Genomic DNA, 16394 nt, shown 5'->3' with positions numbered 1-16394 from the left:
ATGTGTGTAAGTATTAAGCAAAACAAGTTTTACTTACTGTACTTCGCAGGCTAATTAGCCCATTCTGTGGAAAACCTCTCAATTATAGGCAGTTGTGAAAACGCAATTAGTGTTATAATTATTATAATGTACACACTGTAACATAACATGTTCGTAAAACAACATATTATTAGGTTCGTTTTCAAAAAAAAGAGAAAGACGGAAAACATGCTAGCTTTTATTCCCGCCGAGTGGCGCTCTCATCCCGCCAAACACGCCGGATTACATAGTGGGCGGAGCCACATGATGACTGACAGCTGATTCTGAGCGTAACTCCGCCCCCACCGCCTTTCTCTCTCTCCCTCTTTCACCCTTTCCTTGATTTCAGAGCCGCAGATCTTCATTCCAGCGCACATGGAAAGGCAGAGAAACAGCAGAGGATCGCGCTCAGGGATTTTACGCGTAAAGCGGCTATAAGGTGATTTTACTGGATGCGCTTTATAACCGGACTACACCAGAATGACATTTGAGGAGGATTGGACATTTAAACAACTGCTCTCCGTATAGGGATATTCACCGTGCAACATCTATAAACGGACACGCATGTTCTCTCCACTGATGAAAAAGGAAAGAAAGAAAAAATACCCATGCATGGAGCATTTATACCAGGTGGATGAGTTTTAAACCTCTTTCAGCGCTGCTTTATTAGATATCTTTTGCACATTGGGATTACATAAACTCTGCTGAAATTATCGGCGCGTTTCAGAGGATTGCGGTTTATGGAAACAGAGCTGAGCAGAAGACGTCTGAAGTTGGAGAAAGAAGCTGAACTGAGGGTCTGAAGGATTTTACAATCTCCCCCCGGAGCTCCACTTTCATGTCCGAAGTCTCTGGTTTATGACAATGGATTATTTGCTGTTTTTATGCGGCTTTTTGCTGCCTCTGTCCTCGGCTGTTGAAGGTAAGAGAGCCTATTAAATAAAGCGCAGAGCTTTTCAACTCTGTCCGGAGAGTCTGGGAGGCAAATTGATGCGCGTTTATGTAGTTTATGTTGCGCTTTAGATGCCGTAAATTATAACTATATTTTAAAAAATGTAAATACGCATTTTAATTAATGCTGAAACACGCGCATGGTCCGATATTTCTTTAAAGGCACTTGGGAATGGGTCCGGCCATTGAATGACACCAATACACATGCAATTACACTGCAGAACTTCTGCCTGCTAATTGTTGTTTATTTTCTTTGTCCAAGACAATAGTTTCTGTCTTTCCTTAAGGAAATGTCTCTACAGGGAGTCTCACTTCAACAGTCTCTCTGTCACTCACACACAAATCCAGGATGCCTCAAAAGATCTATTTATTTTATTTATTTTTTGTAAAGGAAGAAAAAAGAAAGAAGTTTGTGCGATATGTGGAGTCCATACATTGCCCAATATTTACCTTTTATTTGCTCCGCATTTGTATATTTTCTCTTATGTCAGGCATGTTGCGGATCAATTAGGCTATATGGCCTTTTTTGGTGTGTGCTTGCGTGTATATTTGTGTGTGTGTGTGTGTGTGAGAGAGAGAGTTATTTATTCAAAATAGGTTTATTTATTCTAGAATTACTTTGGATCAGTAGTTTAGCTGGCTTTAGATTCAATTAATTCTTCGAAGTCCGGACCCCCATTAGAGCAGGGGACCTTTTGACTCCAATAAAGATGAAAATGAGCGGGCGCTTTAATAGATTTTCGAGGAGAACAACAACGTCGATTTATTTCTGTATCGTTATTTTAAACCATACAATTGGCGACAAGCATGAAATCGTGAACACTTGCTTTTTGTACTGCTGCCCTGACCTGCCTTTTGTGTATCTGGCGGTGAGATTCTTGGAAACTGCATTTATTATTTAATCAAATTGGAGTTATAGCCTGCTATTGATGCGCAGTTGGTTGCGCTTTTATCAACATTAGTAACTATTATTTTCTTGTTAAGACTAAAAAGCTTGCCTTTCTTTTGTATTATTATTTACACGGTAATTGTCGGATTAATACACTCCATTTACACTATTGCTCATTAATTCCGAAGCTATATTGTTTTACTTATTTATCTAAATTTTATTTTAATGTTTTATTGAGTGATGAGAATGAATAATTGAATAATTGGTTCATTGGTTTGTTTAGATAAAAATACTTATTTGTCTATCTTACTGCAAATGCGTGGTATGTATTTATTATTCTATTCTCTAAAATAAACTTCCTTTATTGATTTACGCATTTATTACGCGTTTATTGATAACTTATCAAGAGATTAAATATGGTTATATGTTTTATGAAAGGTACACGGGCCTCTTTTATTATATAGGCCTAGTTTCTTCCAGCTCCTCTCCGAAAATCAATCAAACTGGCAGTAATTATACACAAGTATCATTCATTTTAATGAAATGATATACTTAATGTTCAATAAAAGGGTTGCAATGAATAATTTAATAATCAATAATGCTATTAAGTGCCTGTTTTGTGTAGGATTGACGGACGATATCATCCGCTAACACTGAAGAATTATTAATTTAATTTTATTGCTTCTAGCTGACAACAAGTCATATTCTTAGTCCCTGGAGATTTTTCTTTTAATCCTGTAAGTGTTCACTGAATCTAAATAAAAAGGTTCAGGACTGTGCAACACGCATTAAAATGTGGTTTTATGCATTTATGCTGCCCGCTTTGATGTCTTGTAGCCTATGTATAATATTAGTTACGTGTCACTCTGAAATCATACGCGTTTTTTTCCCCGAGTCTCTATCTCTATCCCTCTCTCTTTCTTCTTGTGCAATTAGGCCTGGTTTTAATTCCCACTACCCCACTGCACTTATTATTTAGCACATGCGAGCTTGGTAAACACATTTTGTCTCATGTACTGTAAGCAACTACAGTAATTCAAGGCGTATTTTGTCGGAGGCCTTGAGGTACGCCGCGCGAAATGTGAGCACTGCAGACCATTTGACCTCATAAATCAATACACTAAAATACCGACATTACTCTTGTTTGTCTTTGCCCTCACATAGGCTACATTTGCCGTATTTTAGTCGTTAAATCAAACGTCCTGCGCCTGAAGGACATTTTCTGCTTTTTTTCTTAATGTGTTTGTTGTGTTTTCTTTTTTTTCCGGAGCAGATCTGCTCTTTCATTGAAGTGGCAACTCAAAACCAAGCGCTTTAAAGGCAGACATAGCCTTTATTGACGAAATAACAGGCTCATTTTGGGGGTAAACAGCATTAACATGAGAAACAAGAGAATAATTACAGGGCACATTCACTGCAGAAGGGCCGTAACGCGAGTTTGAAGAAAGGCCTGAACGCGCAGTGTTAGCAAAACACTAATTTAGCCTGTTTAGAAAAAAGGTACTAAATTAAACCATTCAAGTGAGTTTTTTGGAGGGGAATCTGGCATGTAATAGGCCAGCATGTGTAGTTTATATGATATATTTTCATGGTTTGGACCAACTAAGAGGCTAAATGGAAATCCAGCACGTTAAAGAAGGATTTGTCACGGCGCAGGACAGGCCCATTTGAAAAGGAAATTTCTGATGGCGAATAATAGTGAATAAAAACTTGTAAAGAAAAAAGTGGATATGACATCGAATAAATTACTTTGTTTCCCTTAAAAATACGTTTTAGACTAAAAACATGATGTAAAAAGGACAATATATGTGCACGTCAACCACCGCAATTTACACACTTCCAAGATTGTTTAGCGGTGTATTATTTTAACATTAATTTTAAATGAAAGCAATAATAATAATAATAATAATAATAATAATAATAATAATTTATTATTATTATTAATATTAATACTAATTATAATCATAATAAAGGCTGTTGTTGTTTTGTTGAGCGCAACGCCGGACTTGTGTAATCGATGCGACTTAATCGATCTGTAAAATCTGCGGTCAAAAGGTTTAAAAAGAGGTCAAAGCATTGATCTGTTCTTCACACCATGCACAGCCTGCAGTCTGCTGAATGGCTCTTTTCTCAACTCACTTAGGTAGAGAAAGCCCTTTTCAAAGTAAACATGAATACAGTTCGGTCTGATAGAGTAAACGGAAAATAAATTGCTTGCGTAAAGCGAGTTTATAATAATAAAACACATAAAATCAATACGCATTCGCCTACACTGCGTGTTAAAAAGTTTAAAAAAAATGTGTTCAATAAGTTTTAAATATTCTATCTATCTATCTATCTATCTATCTATCTATCTATCTATCTATCTATCTATCTATCTATCTATCTATCTATCTATCTATCTATCTATCTATCTATCTATCTATATTATACGCTATGCATATGTAATAAAATAGTCAATATTGCAAGGTTCATTACAGAAATAAAGAAAGAAAGAAAGAAAGAAAGACAGAAAGAAATGCCAAATTTTTTTACGGGACATGTCCTGATCACGGTTTGACGGTGGGCCTGCATTTATGAGCTACAGCTTTGGTGGCCAGCTATAAGTTAATTGATGAAAATTATTATTTTATTAAAATTATTTTAAAGTGACAAAAAGTAAAGGGTAAGACAGCATTTTTTGCTACACCTAATTATATATAACATAATAATAATAATAATAGCAGATATAGCAAAAATAAATAAATAAAAAAAAATTATATTTGACATTCATTTAATCATGATTTACAGAAGACCCCAACTGACAATGTCAATAAGTAAATATTAGATTAAATAATCATATTTATTACATAAATAGTCATTTGAAACATAAAAAAAAACACTAGCATTTCTCTCCATGTATGTAAACCCACGTTCTCAATTTAATTAGATGCAAAAGCCAACATTGGATGTCTCATCTTTGACCCTGTGTTTATTTCTTTTCCTAAAAGTCCTATTTATAAGATACTTCATTTTATTATTATTATTTAAGCCTTGAGTGAGAGCCATTGAAAGGTCATATGTTAAACAGAGGAACGGGTGAACAGATGTCTGCTGGCTTTGTTTCAGACTCTCATAAGGAGCTCAAAGGGGTCTCAGACTCGGGCTTAAAAAGACGCAATGAAAAACAGTGATGAGCGCACTTACTGTGGTGCACCGCTTCACTAACCTACAAACATTGATATGGCTTTTTTTAAATTGAGGCTGTAAAAAATGTGTGGAAGAGTAACTTGCACTGAAGGCCAATATTTAACCAAGTGCTCTGTTAATTGATGAAGAAGTGGACGGGACGCTGACTGGAATGCAGAATTCGCTCTTTCTGGAGTGTCCACTCAAAAGGGCCGTCCTGGCAGCTGACGCAAAGGCCTTTACAGAAAAAAAAATAGGTCTTTGACACTCACGACAGTGTGAGGAGAGAATGTGTCTGGGCCCGAACACTGCCAAAATCCCCCCGGTGCTGTCTGCAGCCACTGAAGCGGAATGAGCGAGAGAGAAATCCAGAGCAAAAGAGAGGAAAGAAAGAGGGATTGAGGGGGAAAAGAGACATCGGAGCTCGGTTTATGTCCTGGGTTGGTCAGGAGCGAGATGGGTGGCGCTGGCAGCGAGTATATCAGCTACCATTGAAAAAAAGGAGGTGCTGAATACCCAAATCAAGTCACATGATGAGAAATAACATTTTGCTTTCCATCTGAGCGACTTTGCTTTAGCCACAGGGATTTATACGTGTTTTAAAATTTGGACTGTACCTGCGCATGGGTTCAGTGGATTTATAACCAGAGCCAATTTAATTCAAGTTTTCCTTGGTCTGAAACTATACTTTTATTAAGAGTTTATTGAAATGTGTTAAATCCTCAGTGACTGCGATGTGCTTCATGAAGTGGATTGTACTTGTAGATGTCTAAAACAGAGATTGGTCTCTGCAAGCCATGGGCCGGTATAAGATTCTGACAGTATATTAACCTTAGATAAAAATATCATGGTTTCACGGTACTGTGATCACTGCTCTAAAATATGTTCTTTTTAAATGTCTGGGTAAAAAACAACTACTTTTTTCCTCTTTGAACACAATATATTTTATTTTAAGAAACATTTCATATATTTTGGAGAGGTAAACATGTCCGGCTCAATAATTAATAATGAATCATTGACTTCTGCTGTCTTCATTTGTTTCTAAAACACTGAATTTAAAACGGCATCTTTGGATATTTTCTGCTGGAGATACTTTTGTTCTAAAAAACAACAACAAAAAAATAAACGTGAATAAAAAATCGTACACATACCTTAGAAACGGTATAGCAAAATAATTTGGCGGCTTTGAAAACCTTGACTTTTCCAATTCGCAGTATACCTTGAAAACGGTTATCATCCCATGCCTAGTCACTCTATAAACTCATGTAAACCCACAATGAGGGTCAATTTTTGGAAATTGAGAGTTATACGACATCAGAAAGATAAATAAACAAGCTTTCCATTGATGTATGGGTTGTTCAGATACACAATCTCACAGCAATTCATAACTTTTTAATGTAGTGGCTAATTCGTATGAATTTGTACGCTCTCATTCATACAATTTAGTAGGATTTGCTCATCCCCCAGTGCCGGTTTAGGGGTGCCATGTCTCCTTTTTAAAATCGTACATATCCGTACGACTGAACGCGTACAAATTTGTATGAATTAGCCACTAAACTAACAAAACAAAATACTTACGTTTTCTTGTGAGATCAAGCTGGGATATAACAGTATTTAGCAACTATTTGAATATCTGGAATCTGAGTGTTGAGAAAATTGGCTTAAAGTTGTCCAAATTAAGTTCTTAGCAATGCATATTACTGCTCAAATATGTAGTGTTGATGTACGTACGTTGGGAAATTTACAAAATGTCTTCATGGAACTCGATCTTCTTAATACTCTAATAATTTTTGGCATAAAGAATTATTTTCATGTACATTTTATGGTATTACCAGACCATTAACTAAGACTTTTAGCTTAATAAATGACTAATTAGCTGCTTATTAATCATTATTAAGGTAGTAGTTGGGTTCAGGGATCAGTAGGGTTAGGATGTAAAATAAGATACTTTATAAGTATTAATAAACAGTTAATATCTTAGTAATAGGCAGGTAATAAGCCAGTAGTCAATTATGTGAATTGTTACGTAAACAAAAGTGTTAGCATTTGAACTCATACAATGTATTTTGGACTATTTCCCACAAATATTCCTGTGCAATCTTTGTGATCCAGGGTCACGTTATAACAAACAATATGCTAGTTTGTTCTGTATGCATGTATAATAGTCACAATGCACATTGACAGAAGTAGCGCACAGGAGCTACGGAAGTGAGATATGCGATCTGACACACACATGCAGTCCTGCTATGCTCCTGAGAAATGACTAACACATTTTTACAAGAATGCCATAGCCGTTACAGTATAGTGAAGCAGTTTGGCAAGTGGGAGTTTGGAAAAGCTTCCAGGCTTTTTTTTGTGGCAGCGTTTTGATCCTTTGCTGGACAGTGTTTTTGAGCGTTAAACCAGACTAGCCTGTTCTGCTTTTCCTCCATATATCAATTCATCATCATAACACAAAACAAATCCAGTATTAAAAAGCATTGAACTAGCGCACAACTTGCAATTGTTGTAAAGATTTTGTGTTCACTATCATCGGCGGTTCATTTAGGGAAATGTGTGATATTACAAGCCCTGCAGGAAATGGCTAATGCTAACGCTAGGTGCAAATGTCTGCTTTGATTAGCAATACAGGCATGTGTGAACAGGGTGTGTGTAGGGGGGGGGGAGGGTGGTGTTTGGGCTAATGATGACTTCTAAACTTCACGCTACCAAGCAGACCAGGCCTCTAGATGGTTAAAACATGCTCCTAATCTCCACTTCAAACAGCAGGAGCCCCGGGCCGGAGCCCAGAAGCGCACTAGGCCTTTAGCCTTTCTGTTAAATCTAGAGTCGAATTTGCACTTTTAAGACATGCTGTTCAATTACACATCTGTAGACTTTCTTAGCCATTCATTTTGTTAATGCGTACAGCTACCAAAATAAATTTGGACTGGTTTGATTTTTGCAGCCGGGCATATGTTAGGAAGAGTTAAAAGGCGTAGGTCTTTTAAATGTAGAGATTTGATGTTGTTTTGACATGTTAAAATGTATATTCTGATAATATTTAGCATTTCATTTAAGATTTTGCAGTTAAAAAGAAAGTTAAAGATGCTAATACTGTACGACAATCCGTCCAGGAGTCCAGGGGTTCTTGAGATTAATAATAATAATAATAATAATAATAATAATAATAATAATAATAATAATAATAATAATAATAATAACAATAATAATAATAATAATAATAATAATTGAAGCAGGTTTTGAGTGTTGAGAAAAGCTGTCTCAAAATTTTAGGTTGCAGACATGTAAAAAAACATGCTATTTATTATTACTTCTTTTTTTAAGAGTGCCCTACTGAAAAAACAGCCTAAACTGGTTGGCTGGTTTTAGCTGGTCAACCAGGCTGGTTTTAGAAGGGTTTTGGCCACTTCCAGGCTGGTTTCCAGCCATTTCCAGCCTGGTCTTAGCTGGTCAGGCTGGGAGATGACCAGCTAAAACCAGCTTGACCAGCCTAGCCAGGTTGGGAGCCCAGCTTAAACCAGGGTGGTCAAGCTAATTTTATCTGGTTTTATCTGGTCATTTTCCAGCCTAACCAGCTAAGACCAGGCTGGAAACGGCTGGAAACCAGCCTGGAAGTGGCCAAAACCCCTCTAAAACCAGGCTGGTCAACCAGCTAAAACCAGCCAACCAGCCTAGGCTGGTTTAAGATGTTTTTTTCAGTAGGGTGGAAGCAACAGCAGCTGTTTCAGTGTAAACTATTTTTTACTATGGTACACTTGTAAGAGTAATTTGTTTCAGCTGGGAACACAAAGAGAGCTGGTGTTTGACAGGAATTCCTCTACGTGAACCGTCACCTCTCCATTTGGTGTCGGAGGTGAGAGCAGTGGCACTTCGGCAAGGTGCAAATGCAGGTACTTGTGAAAAGCAGTTTGTTACGTGCCATAAAAGTCCCCGAAGGCATCGCAAGTCTGTCTGCTGGAGCTGTGCTGCGAGTGTTTTGAAATTCAACTCGCTGAAAGTGGATCAGACGACTCATGTCAATCCAAAGCGAGCGCCACGTATGCATGTAGCATGCTTTTCTTTGGTGAATTCCTTCAAGAGCGTCATGTAAATGTCTGTGCTGATAACATTTTTGCAAGATTTCCATCATTGTTGGAATGTGAAGATATTGTACGGTGTGTCTGTAAGTATGAGCATAATTGGTAGCACTTTACGATAAGGATCCATTAGTTAATGTGTTTACTAACATGAATAAATGATGAAGAATACATTTATTACAGTGTTTAATAATCTTTGTTAATGTTAGTTAATGAAAATAAAGTCATTCATTGTTAGTTAACTCACAGTGCATTAACTAATGCTAACAAGCATTGAATTTTTAATTTAACTCTGATTAATAAATGATGTACAAGTATTGTTCGATGTTAGTTCATGTTAGAAAATACATTAATTAACATTAGCTAAGTGACCACGTAATATTTTTTCTTCATTCACCAGTACTCTATCTTTCTTTCAGTCAGCTATAACACCACATCCAGTTTCGACGGGGTCACATTCCCCATCCAATCAGGGATTCTCAATGAATCTCAGTGACTGATTCATTTATGGCTTGTTGTCAGGCTTGATCGATCACACTTCCTTCTCACTTAGCCTTTCTGGCAACTGCCCTTTTGAAATGTGCCAAGCCTTCTAGAGCCTCTCATTACCCGCTTTTTAAGACGTATAGAAGAATGGCAGGATAGAGGATCCAATGAGTTAGATAGGATCTGTCCAGTCATCTTCCCGTCAACATCCAGTGTATCTGGCATAGGCCAGCACTGCCATGGAAAAAAGGCCACTCGTCACGTCTTAAGTGCAACCCTGCAGATGAAGTGACATATTTCTGCTGCGACCTCGGAGCTGCCCTTTTCCAGTCGTGTCTCAAAGTCTAGTGAAAATTAGGGGTGTTATATATTTTTATTAAATGGGTGTCTGGAATACTTGATTCTAATTGGTCAGTCGCACCATTACAAGGTATGTTATTCTGAGGTAACAACCAATGAATAACACAGGCTCGTTCAGGTGCTTTGAATAATATCATCAGTGAATACATTCACATCCAACAATGTATACATCAGTATGCTTGTCGGCCATTTTTGGTTCTATTAGCTTTGCCTTCAATTAAATAATTAATAAACTATTATGTAATTAGTGGAATAAAGTACATGCAGGTGATAAAACCCCTAATTCTTATACACCAGCTGCTGATAAACCTGTCAGGCTTTATCATGCAATAACAATTGTCTTATCCATTACATAAAGTAGGCAGTCATGCTCCTGGAGAACTTAAATTGATCCATTAAATGTAGACCAACTAGCTCAGATAAATAGTTTTTAATGTTGGGGTTGATTAATGAAACAGACTGGTATGTTATATAGCACTAAACTCTGCAGGAATGTAGATCTCCAGGAGTAGGACTGAACACCCCTTGATATAAGGTATGCTGTGCACCCCCAATTCACTTGCGAGCCTTGACTAGTGGCTTATCTGTTATTAAAGTGCCCTCAACCTGAACGGGAGAGATGAGGACATGTGCGAACAAAGGGACAAAGAAAGACTGAGAGAATTGTCCGGTCTCCAAAAGGCACTTGGTACAGTATTGGTTGAGCAGTTCATCTGAAAAGGTGCTGAGAGGAGAGACAATGGAAATACACTGGAGCTGGTCAGATGGGGTTATGAATGCAGTGGGAATTGAGGCAGAGCTCAGGACAGAGAGAGAGAGCAGTAAGTTTTCATCTTCTGTCTTGGACAGCTGCCATGGATCTATCTCTGCATCTTAAATTTGACTTGCTCGGCCTAGCTATGCCTGAGAGGAGATCATTGTTTCTGTCTTTTCTCTCTAGGTCTGTCTTTCTACCTATCGCTCTTTTTTTCTGAGCTAGTCTAAGAAAGTCTTGATGGGCGAGGGATATGCAAGGGTTTTTAATGAATCTGAAAAATCCAGTGAGCATCAATCAATGACGGCCTTGAGGCTGCATTCGAGATCAGGTCCACTTGACAGTGGGATTGTAGGAAAGAAGGTTACAGTCTGCATACAGAATGAAGAAACTCTCGAGGCAGAAATGAAATGCCTTCTAGTGTAGCAGACAGTACAGTTATCTCTTGTCACAACAGCTGGAGGATCGAAACTGTCACCTTTTTTCATCTGAACACTCATTTGTAAGGCTACAACAGCATCTAGATGCATGTCGATTGTAAAAGAGATGACAACCTGGTGAAAAACCCTCAGAAAGAGTGTGGGAAGTTTAGATGCCTCTCCCCCAACAGGTGGGCCTTATCCAGACAGAGAGGCTAAAGACAATGCACCTCTTTCTTTACTCTGTTTACTATCCCTCTCTCTGCTTTCCTGTCACTTCAATGCTGCACTTTCCCACCCTCTTTCAAGGCCCTCCCCCTTCCCTGTACTCCCGGGGCACCTTATGTGGCCGTTTCTTATCAGGGAGATAATTCTAATTGTGGCATTATTTTCCCTATCTGCTATCTCACCCCTTCAATGATACCAGAATCCCAGAACAGGACCAGAAGCTTAGGGACAAGGCCTATTTACCCACAAAACCTTTGTTGAATCTAGTCATTGATAAGATTTGTGTCTATGTGTGTGTGTTCTTACAACTCTATTCTGTCACAGAATCCTACGGGAGCTGAGTGGTGTGTCTATAAGCAATGTAAGTCAGGATAGATTTGACAAGTTCAATCTCTTGATGTGTCATTGCCCGTGGCTTTTAAGACAATCTTAGAGCAGGTTCCCACTCGTGACATCTTACGTTAAATAATGGTAGGAGAGCACAAAGTGGTTTAAAAACACTGTAATCCCATACACTGCTTGCACGAGAGTCAGATAGAGGTCTCTAACTAAGCGCAGGAGCAAAATCAGCATGCTGATGTGACCTAAACTCTCATGGGGTGTGAAAGCAAGCATATTGATGTGAAATGGAGCTGGCTCTAGAAACAAATTAAAATATCCCATGGCCAGATGGGGATGGTGAACTGAGGGGCCATATTTGTATCATGGGTGTGAGATGCACCACAGCGAAACAGCTTCATCGCCACTTCTGCCCTGTTCCGTCCTCTGGGAAATGACCTAAAAGGATGCCGATGATTAGCGATTCAATTTAGCCAGCCGTCGGTCAATATGGCAGGCCAAGGGGAGATGGTTGTTGATGCTGCCTTGCTATCAAAATAGGTAGCGATCGAAATGTCTGGGGACTAGATTTTGCTTCCTTGGTTAATTAAGCGGGGGGATTGTCAGTACTCTTACCTATTCATAAATCTTTACTTCAGTTTGAGACAGCTCGGTTTGAAAAAGCTAAGTAGGCAAGCACTTAAAAGTAATCTATAGAGTTCAACGCTGGGTGCAGCTTTGTGCCTGGTTAATTAATCAAGACACTGCTGTGGTGTCATAAATACGAAAACACTTACGACTTAAGCATATCAAGAGGGTAATATCTAGAGACTCTTTTATCTTAAACCTTTTTGCCAGTTTTATTGATTACTTACAAAAAGGACAGGAAATGAGCCAGGATTTAATGCGGTAGCATGTTTGTTAACTGCCATGTCACCACAGCAGCTAGAAACATCCATCCATCCATTCTGCTAACTGCTAGTCCTAGGGTCGTGGGGATGCTGGAGCTTATCCCAGTGTTTTCAAGTCAAGGCACCACCCGGGACAGATGGCTTAAACTTAAAAGTTTGAGGGTCCCAGAATGTGTACGTGGTTATTAATAGAAATAAATTCCTTGCCATATTTTTTAAAAACCAAATCCTGTGATTGGAAATCTTTAGCCATCAGCACGCTGCGTAAACTTCTATTATGAAATCACGAGCAGTATGTTTTCTTTTCTCCCTGTTCTTTGTATCTGTCCTCAGGTTATGAAGTTCAGACTAAGGGAAACATGTCCATTCATGCATCTCTCTTCTGAGAAAAGACGTAAATACAGGCTTGTCACCAGTACATATGGTCAGTCCTCCAGTGATGGAAGTACTCCTGTACGGTTGACTTATTCCTCTGAGTAATCTATGCTGAGGCTCAGTACACACCCTGTGGTTCTTTTGATGAACGCCATGTTGAACTCATCTTGCTTTGAGACCACCAGGAGATGTAACGTACCTGAAACCCAAAAGTTCGCATGTAGGTTCCAGGCAGTCAAGGTGTGGTTAGCAGACCTGTAATTAGAGTTGAGGCCACCAAGTCTTCATGACGACACGTCTATCTTTGTGTGTGTGTGTTGGATTTATGAGACCTCTGTTTGTGTATGTGTGTGTGGTGAAGTGTGTGAAAGAGATCAACTGCAGAGCAGATAATTCCCAGACTTCTCATTATCTCTATACCTGTCAATTGCTTCTCTTTGCACCTGTACAGTACTTCCTAAATTGAAGGGCGTTCTCGTATAAAATTCGCTCTCCCAGACATTGACTTTGTGGAACCTTTGCTATCTGTGCAGTTGCACTTTATATTACAGCGACACACCGGTGCTTGTCCAGCGCAGTCTTATTGAAGAAATTTATTGGTTCAGTGTAGACACTGTTAAAGCCACCGTGTTTGATTTATCAGTCAATGATTGACTCTAGATTGCTATAACCTTCCTTGTCACCTGCACTTCAAACAGACGGCCAGCAGCAGCCGTGCATTTTCCATCTCGAGTACATCATTGCTGATGATTTAACACCATTATCTCGTGTGACAATTTCTCTTAGTTCCTCCATCATTGTCTTTTTAGCACCGTGTCTCCTGATACACAGATTGTTATTAGTTCATGAGTGGGATGGATGGGGAAAAAATGATTTTTAGCTCTCGGTTAGTTTAGGAAATCCAACTTAAAATTGTTGTACTGGCAAGCAGATATTACATAACACCATACTAGAAGCATGTTTTGGAATATAAATGACATCCATCTCCTGACTAACTCAATCCTCCCTCCATTCCTCTCCCCCTCCCTCAGCCTTCTCACCAGGCTCTCTGCTGAGACCCATAAATCAATGGAGCTCAGTAGCCTGTCGGGGGCTTACCGTCTGTGGGGGGTATTGGTGGCCCGGGCTCCCCAGCCGCTGGCTTTAGTTACACATCAATGAAGGGTGAATAATACATTAGTCAGCCCCTGACAGTACAGTGCTAGGCGGACAGGCAGACGGAGCCTCCCCTGGCCCTTCATCAGCGCATCTGTGCCATAATCAGCCTCTGGAGATATACCTCGGATTTGGCCTACCTTTCTTCCACCTGATTTCATGCGAATCAAATATTTTGCTATTAAACACCCGCTTTGGGGGTTTGAGGGACAATTCTAGATGCTGTCATCTCTTTTCGTGTTTTTAGGTAAGCATAGATTGTTACGTTTGAGAGTTGAATTTCTTTACCACAATACTTTGCAGATCAAGATACAAAATCATCCCGATCAATGCAAAATTATTAATTCCTTCCGAATAGAGTACTACAGTTATATTCATATCGCAATATATATTGCAGAAATATCGCAAAGTCAGTTCTTTTTCTAAGATTGTACTTATAATATCCTGGTTTTGGAGTACGGATAGCATGGTATGGAAGGTATTCGATGGAAAGAAACTGCACCATTCCTTTCTCTGAGGTCAAGAGCTGCAAGCGACACCCATAAAGTCTAGGTTAATAATTTGAAGCAGGCAGGAAGTATTGCAGCTGACCCGGGTCGGCAAGCAAGGACGAGGAGATGGATCATTGTGGTATATATGGTCCTGGAACTGTTGCTTTCGCAGTGCAGTTGCACTGTGTATTGATTTATATCTGGAGATTTTTCAAGTAGCCGGCCTCCTACGTTGTGCGCACAACCGCAAAACCATTCACACTATTCCTCCAATGGCTTCTATTTAATTGAGCAGAGACATCTAAACCCCTGGCCATATGGGGCACCCTAGAATTGGATGTCAACCATTCTATCAACCTTCTCCAGCATAATTGCCTAGAAATGAACTTCCATCGCTAATACCTTCTGTCACAATCTGCGAGTCAATTTGCTGTAAGCGAAACACTTAAGTGCATGATTGTGTGATCGCCACTGACCTAGACACCCATGTGTCCTAATCAGGCAGTTGTTTCTTTTTTTTAATCAACAGTCTCCGAGGTGGAGTCCTACGAATAAATTACTCAGATGACCATCTTCCATACACTCAGCCAGCCTAAATGTGTGTGCGCTTGAGAGCGGAAAACCATTTACAGAGGTCTAACGAGTCAAGTTATTACCGCAGCCAAGTGTGAGATTAATTAACTGAGCAGCAATTAGGAAGATGCTGGAAAAGATCTAACAGATAAGCATGGGGAGAATCGTAACCAACTTTTTGCTTAAGACAACTGGGAGGGACGGAAAAGAGTAAACAGAAATAACAAGCTATAACCTCCAATTACCACTGTAGATTATTGGGGGAAAAAGTGCCTGTGGCAACATTTCTGCAAACTAATATTGTTTCTTCACAGCACTTTCAAAGTGAAAATATCCATTGAGTGGTACTAAAAGTGTGTTGAAACTCCCTGCAACATAAGAAACGTGAATGTGACAACATTACACTTGTATTTACACTAGTAACACTACACTAGTATTAACATAAACATGAGATTAAACACATGTTCAGCTTGCTTCTACATGTCTTATAATGTGACTCATGTTTCACACACACACATCCATATAGAAGTTGTACTTGTTACCTGATACAGACGTGAAAAAATATTAGTCATGCACTACAGCAAATGCGTTTTGAGATCAATGAACCACATGAAAACAGGTTTCATGAATTCATAATCTGCACCTGTAACTGTACATACCAAGACGTTGTTTGTGCTTTACCATCACTGGTGTTCATTTTCAATGCCAGAATGTAGACAGACTTGCATTGCCCAGTTAGCAAATAAGTACAATTCTAGGTTGCCTAATCTGATTTACCCATGCAAGGCATACCTGGATTAGCAAAGTCCATTGGTTCCCTTTGTTTGAGAAGTAAAATCTTGATCCAAGAACATGATTTATGAGCTAGAATCAACTTGTATGTGCATTAGGCATCTCTGCGGCCTACTTTCGGTTATTGACAAACTTCCAAAAGTGCCAGAGCTTGGCTGAAATTTCCAGAATATGTGTTCTCGAATACAGCATGAATGATAGTGTCCCTTTCACTCAGGACAGCTCTAAACCGTGCTTTAGTCACCGAGCGTATTCAAAGTCAGTGTGGGTGTGTATTTGTTTTTGTGCATGTATTTGTCGGCTCAACAGTCACAAAGGCCCTACCCGGTCACATTCTTGTCGGTAACTGCCTAACCTTTCTTTGTTGTTGCAGCCCTGACCTGAATCGGATAATGAATGGGCAGGTAAACATTAACGAGTGGCTCTG

The 16394-nt window shown here is 39.1% G+C and overlaps 1 protein-coding gene across 6 annotated transcripts in view; it reads left to right on the top strand.

The window, feature by feature from the left end:
• Positions 1-379: 379 nt before the first annotated feature.
• Positions 380-16394, top strand: part of LOC130216718 (ephrin type-B receptor 3-like) — a 79625-nt gene continuing 63610 nt past the window's right edge. For all 6 annotated transcript variants that reach the window (XM_056448606.1, XM_056448603.1, XM_056448601.1 and 3 more), the window contains exon 1: positions 380-940. In XM_056448606.1, the coding sequence (XP_056304581.1) occupies positions 877-940 (64 nt within the window). In that variant the 5' untranslated portion in view covers positions 380-876. The remainder of the gene's footprint in view (positions 941-16394) is intronic.

This window comes from Danio aesculapii, chromosome 22 (genome assembly GCF_903798145.1).
Source record: "Danio aesculapii chromosome 22, fDanAes4.1, whole genome shotgun sequence".
Lineage (NCBI taxonomy): Eukaryota > Metazoa > Chordata > Actinopteri > Cypriniformes > Danionidae > Danio > Danio aesculapii.
The sequence above is the reverse complement of the archived record's forward strand: the minus strand, read 5'-3'. Positions and strand labels throughout refer to the sequence as shown.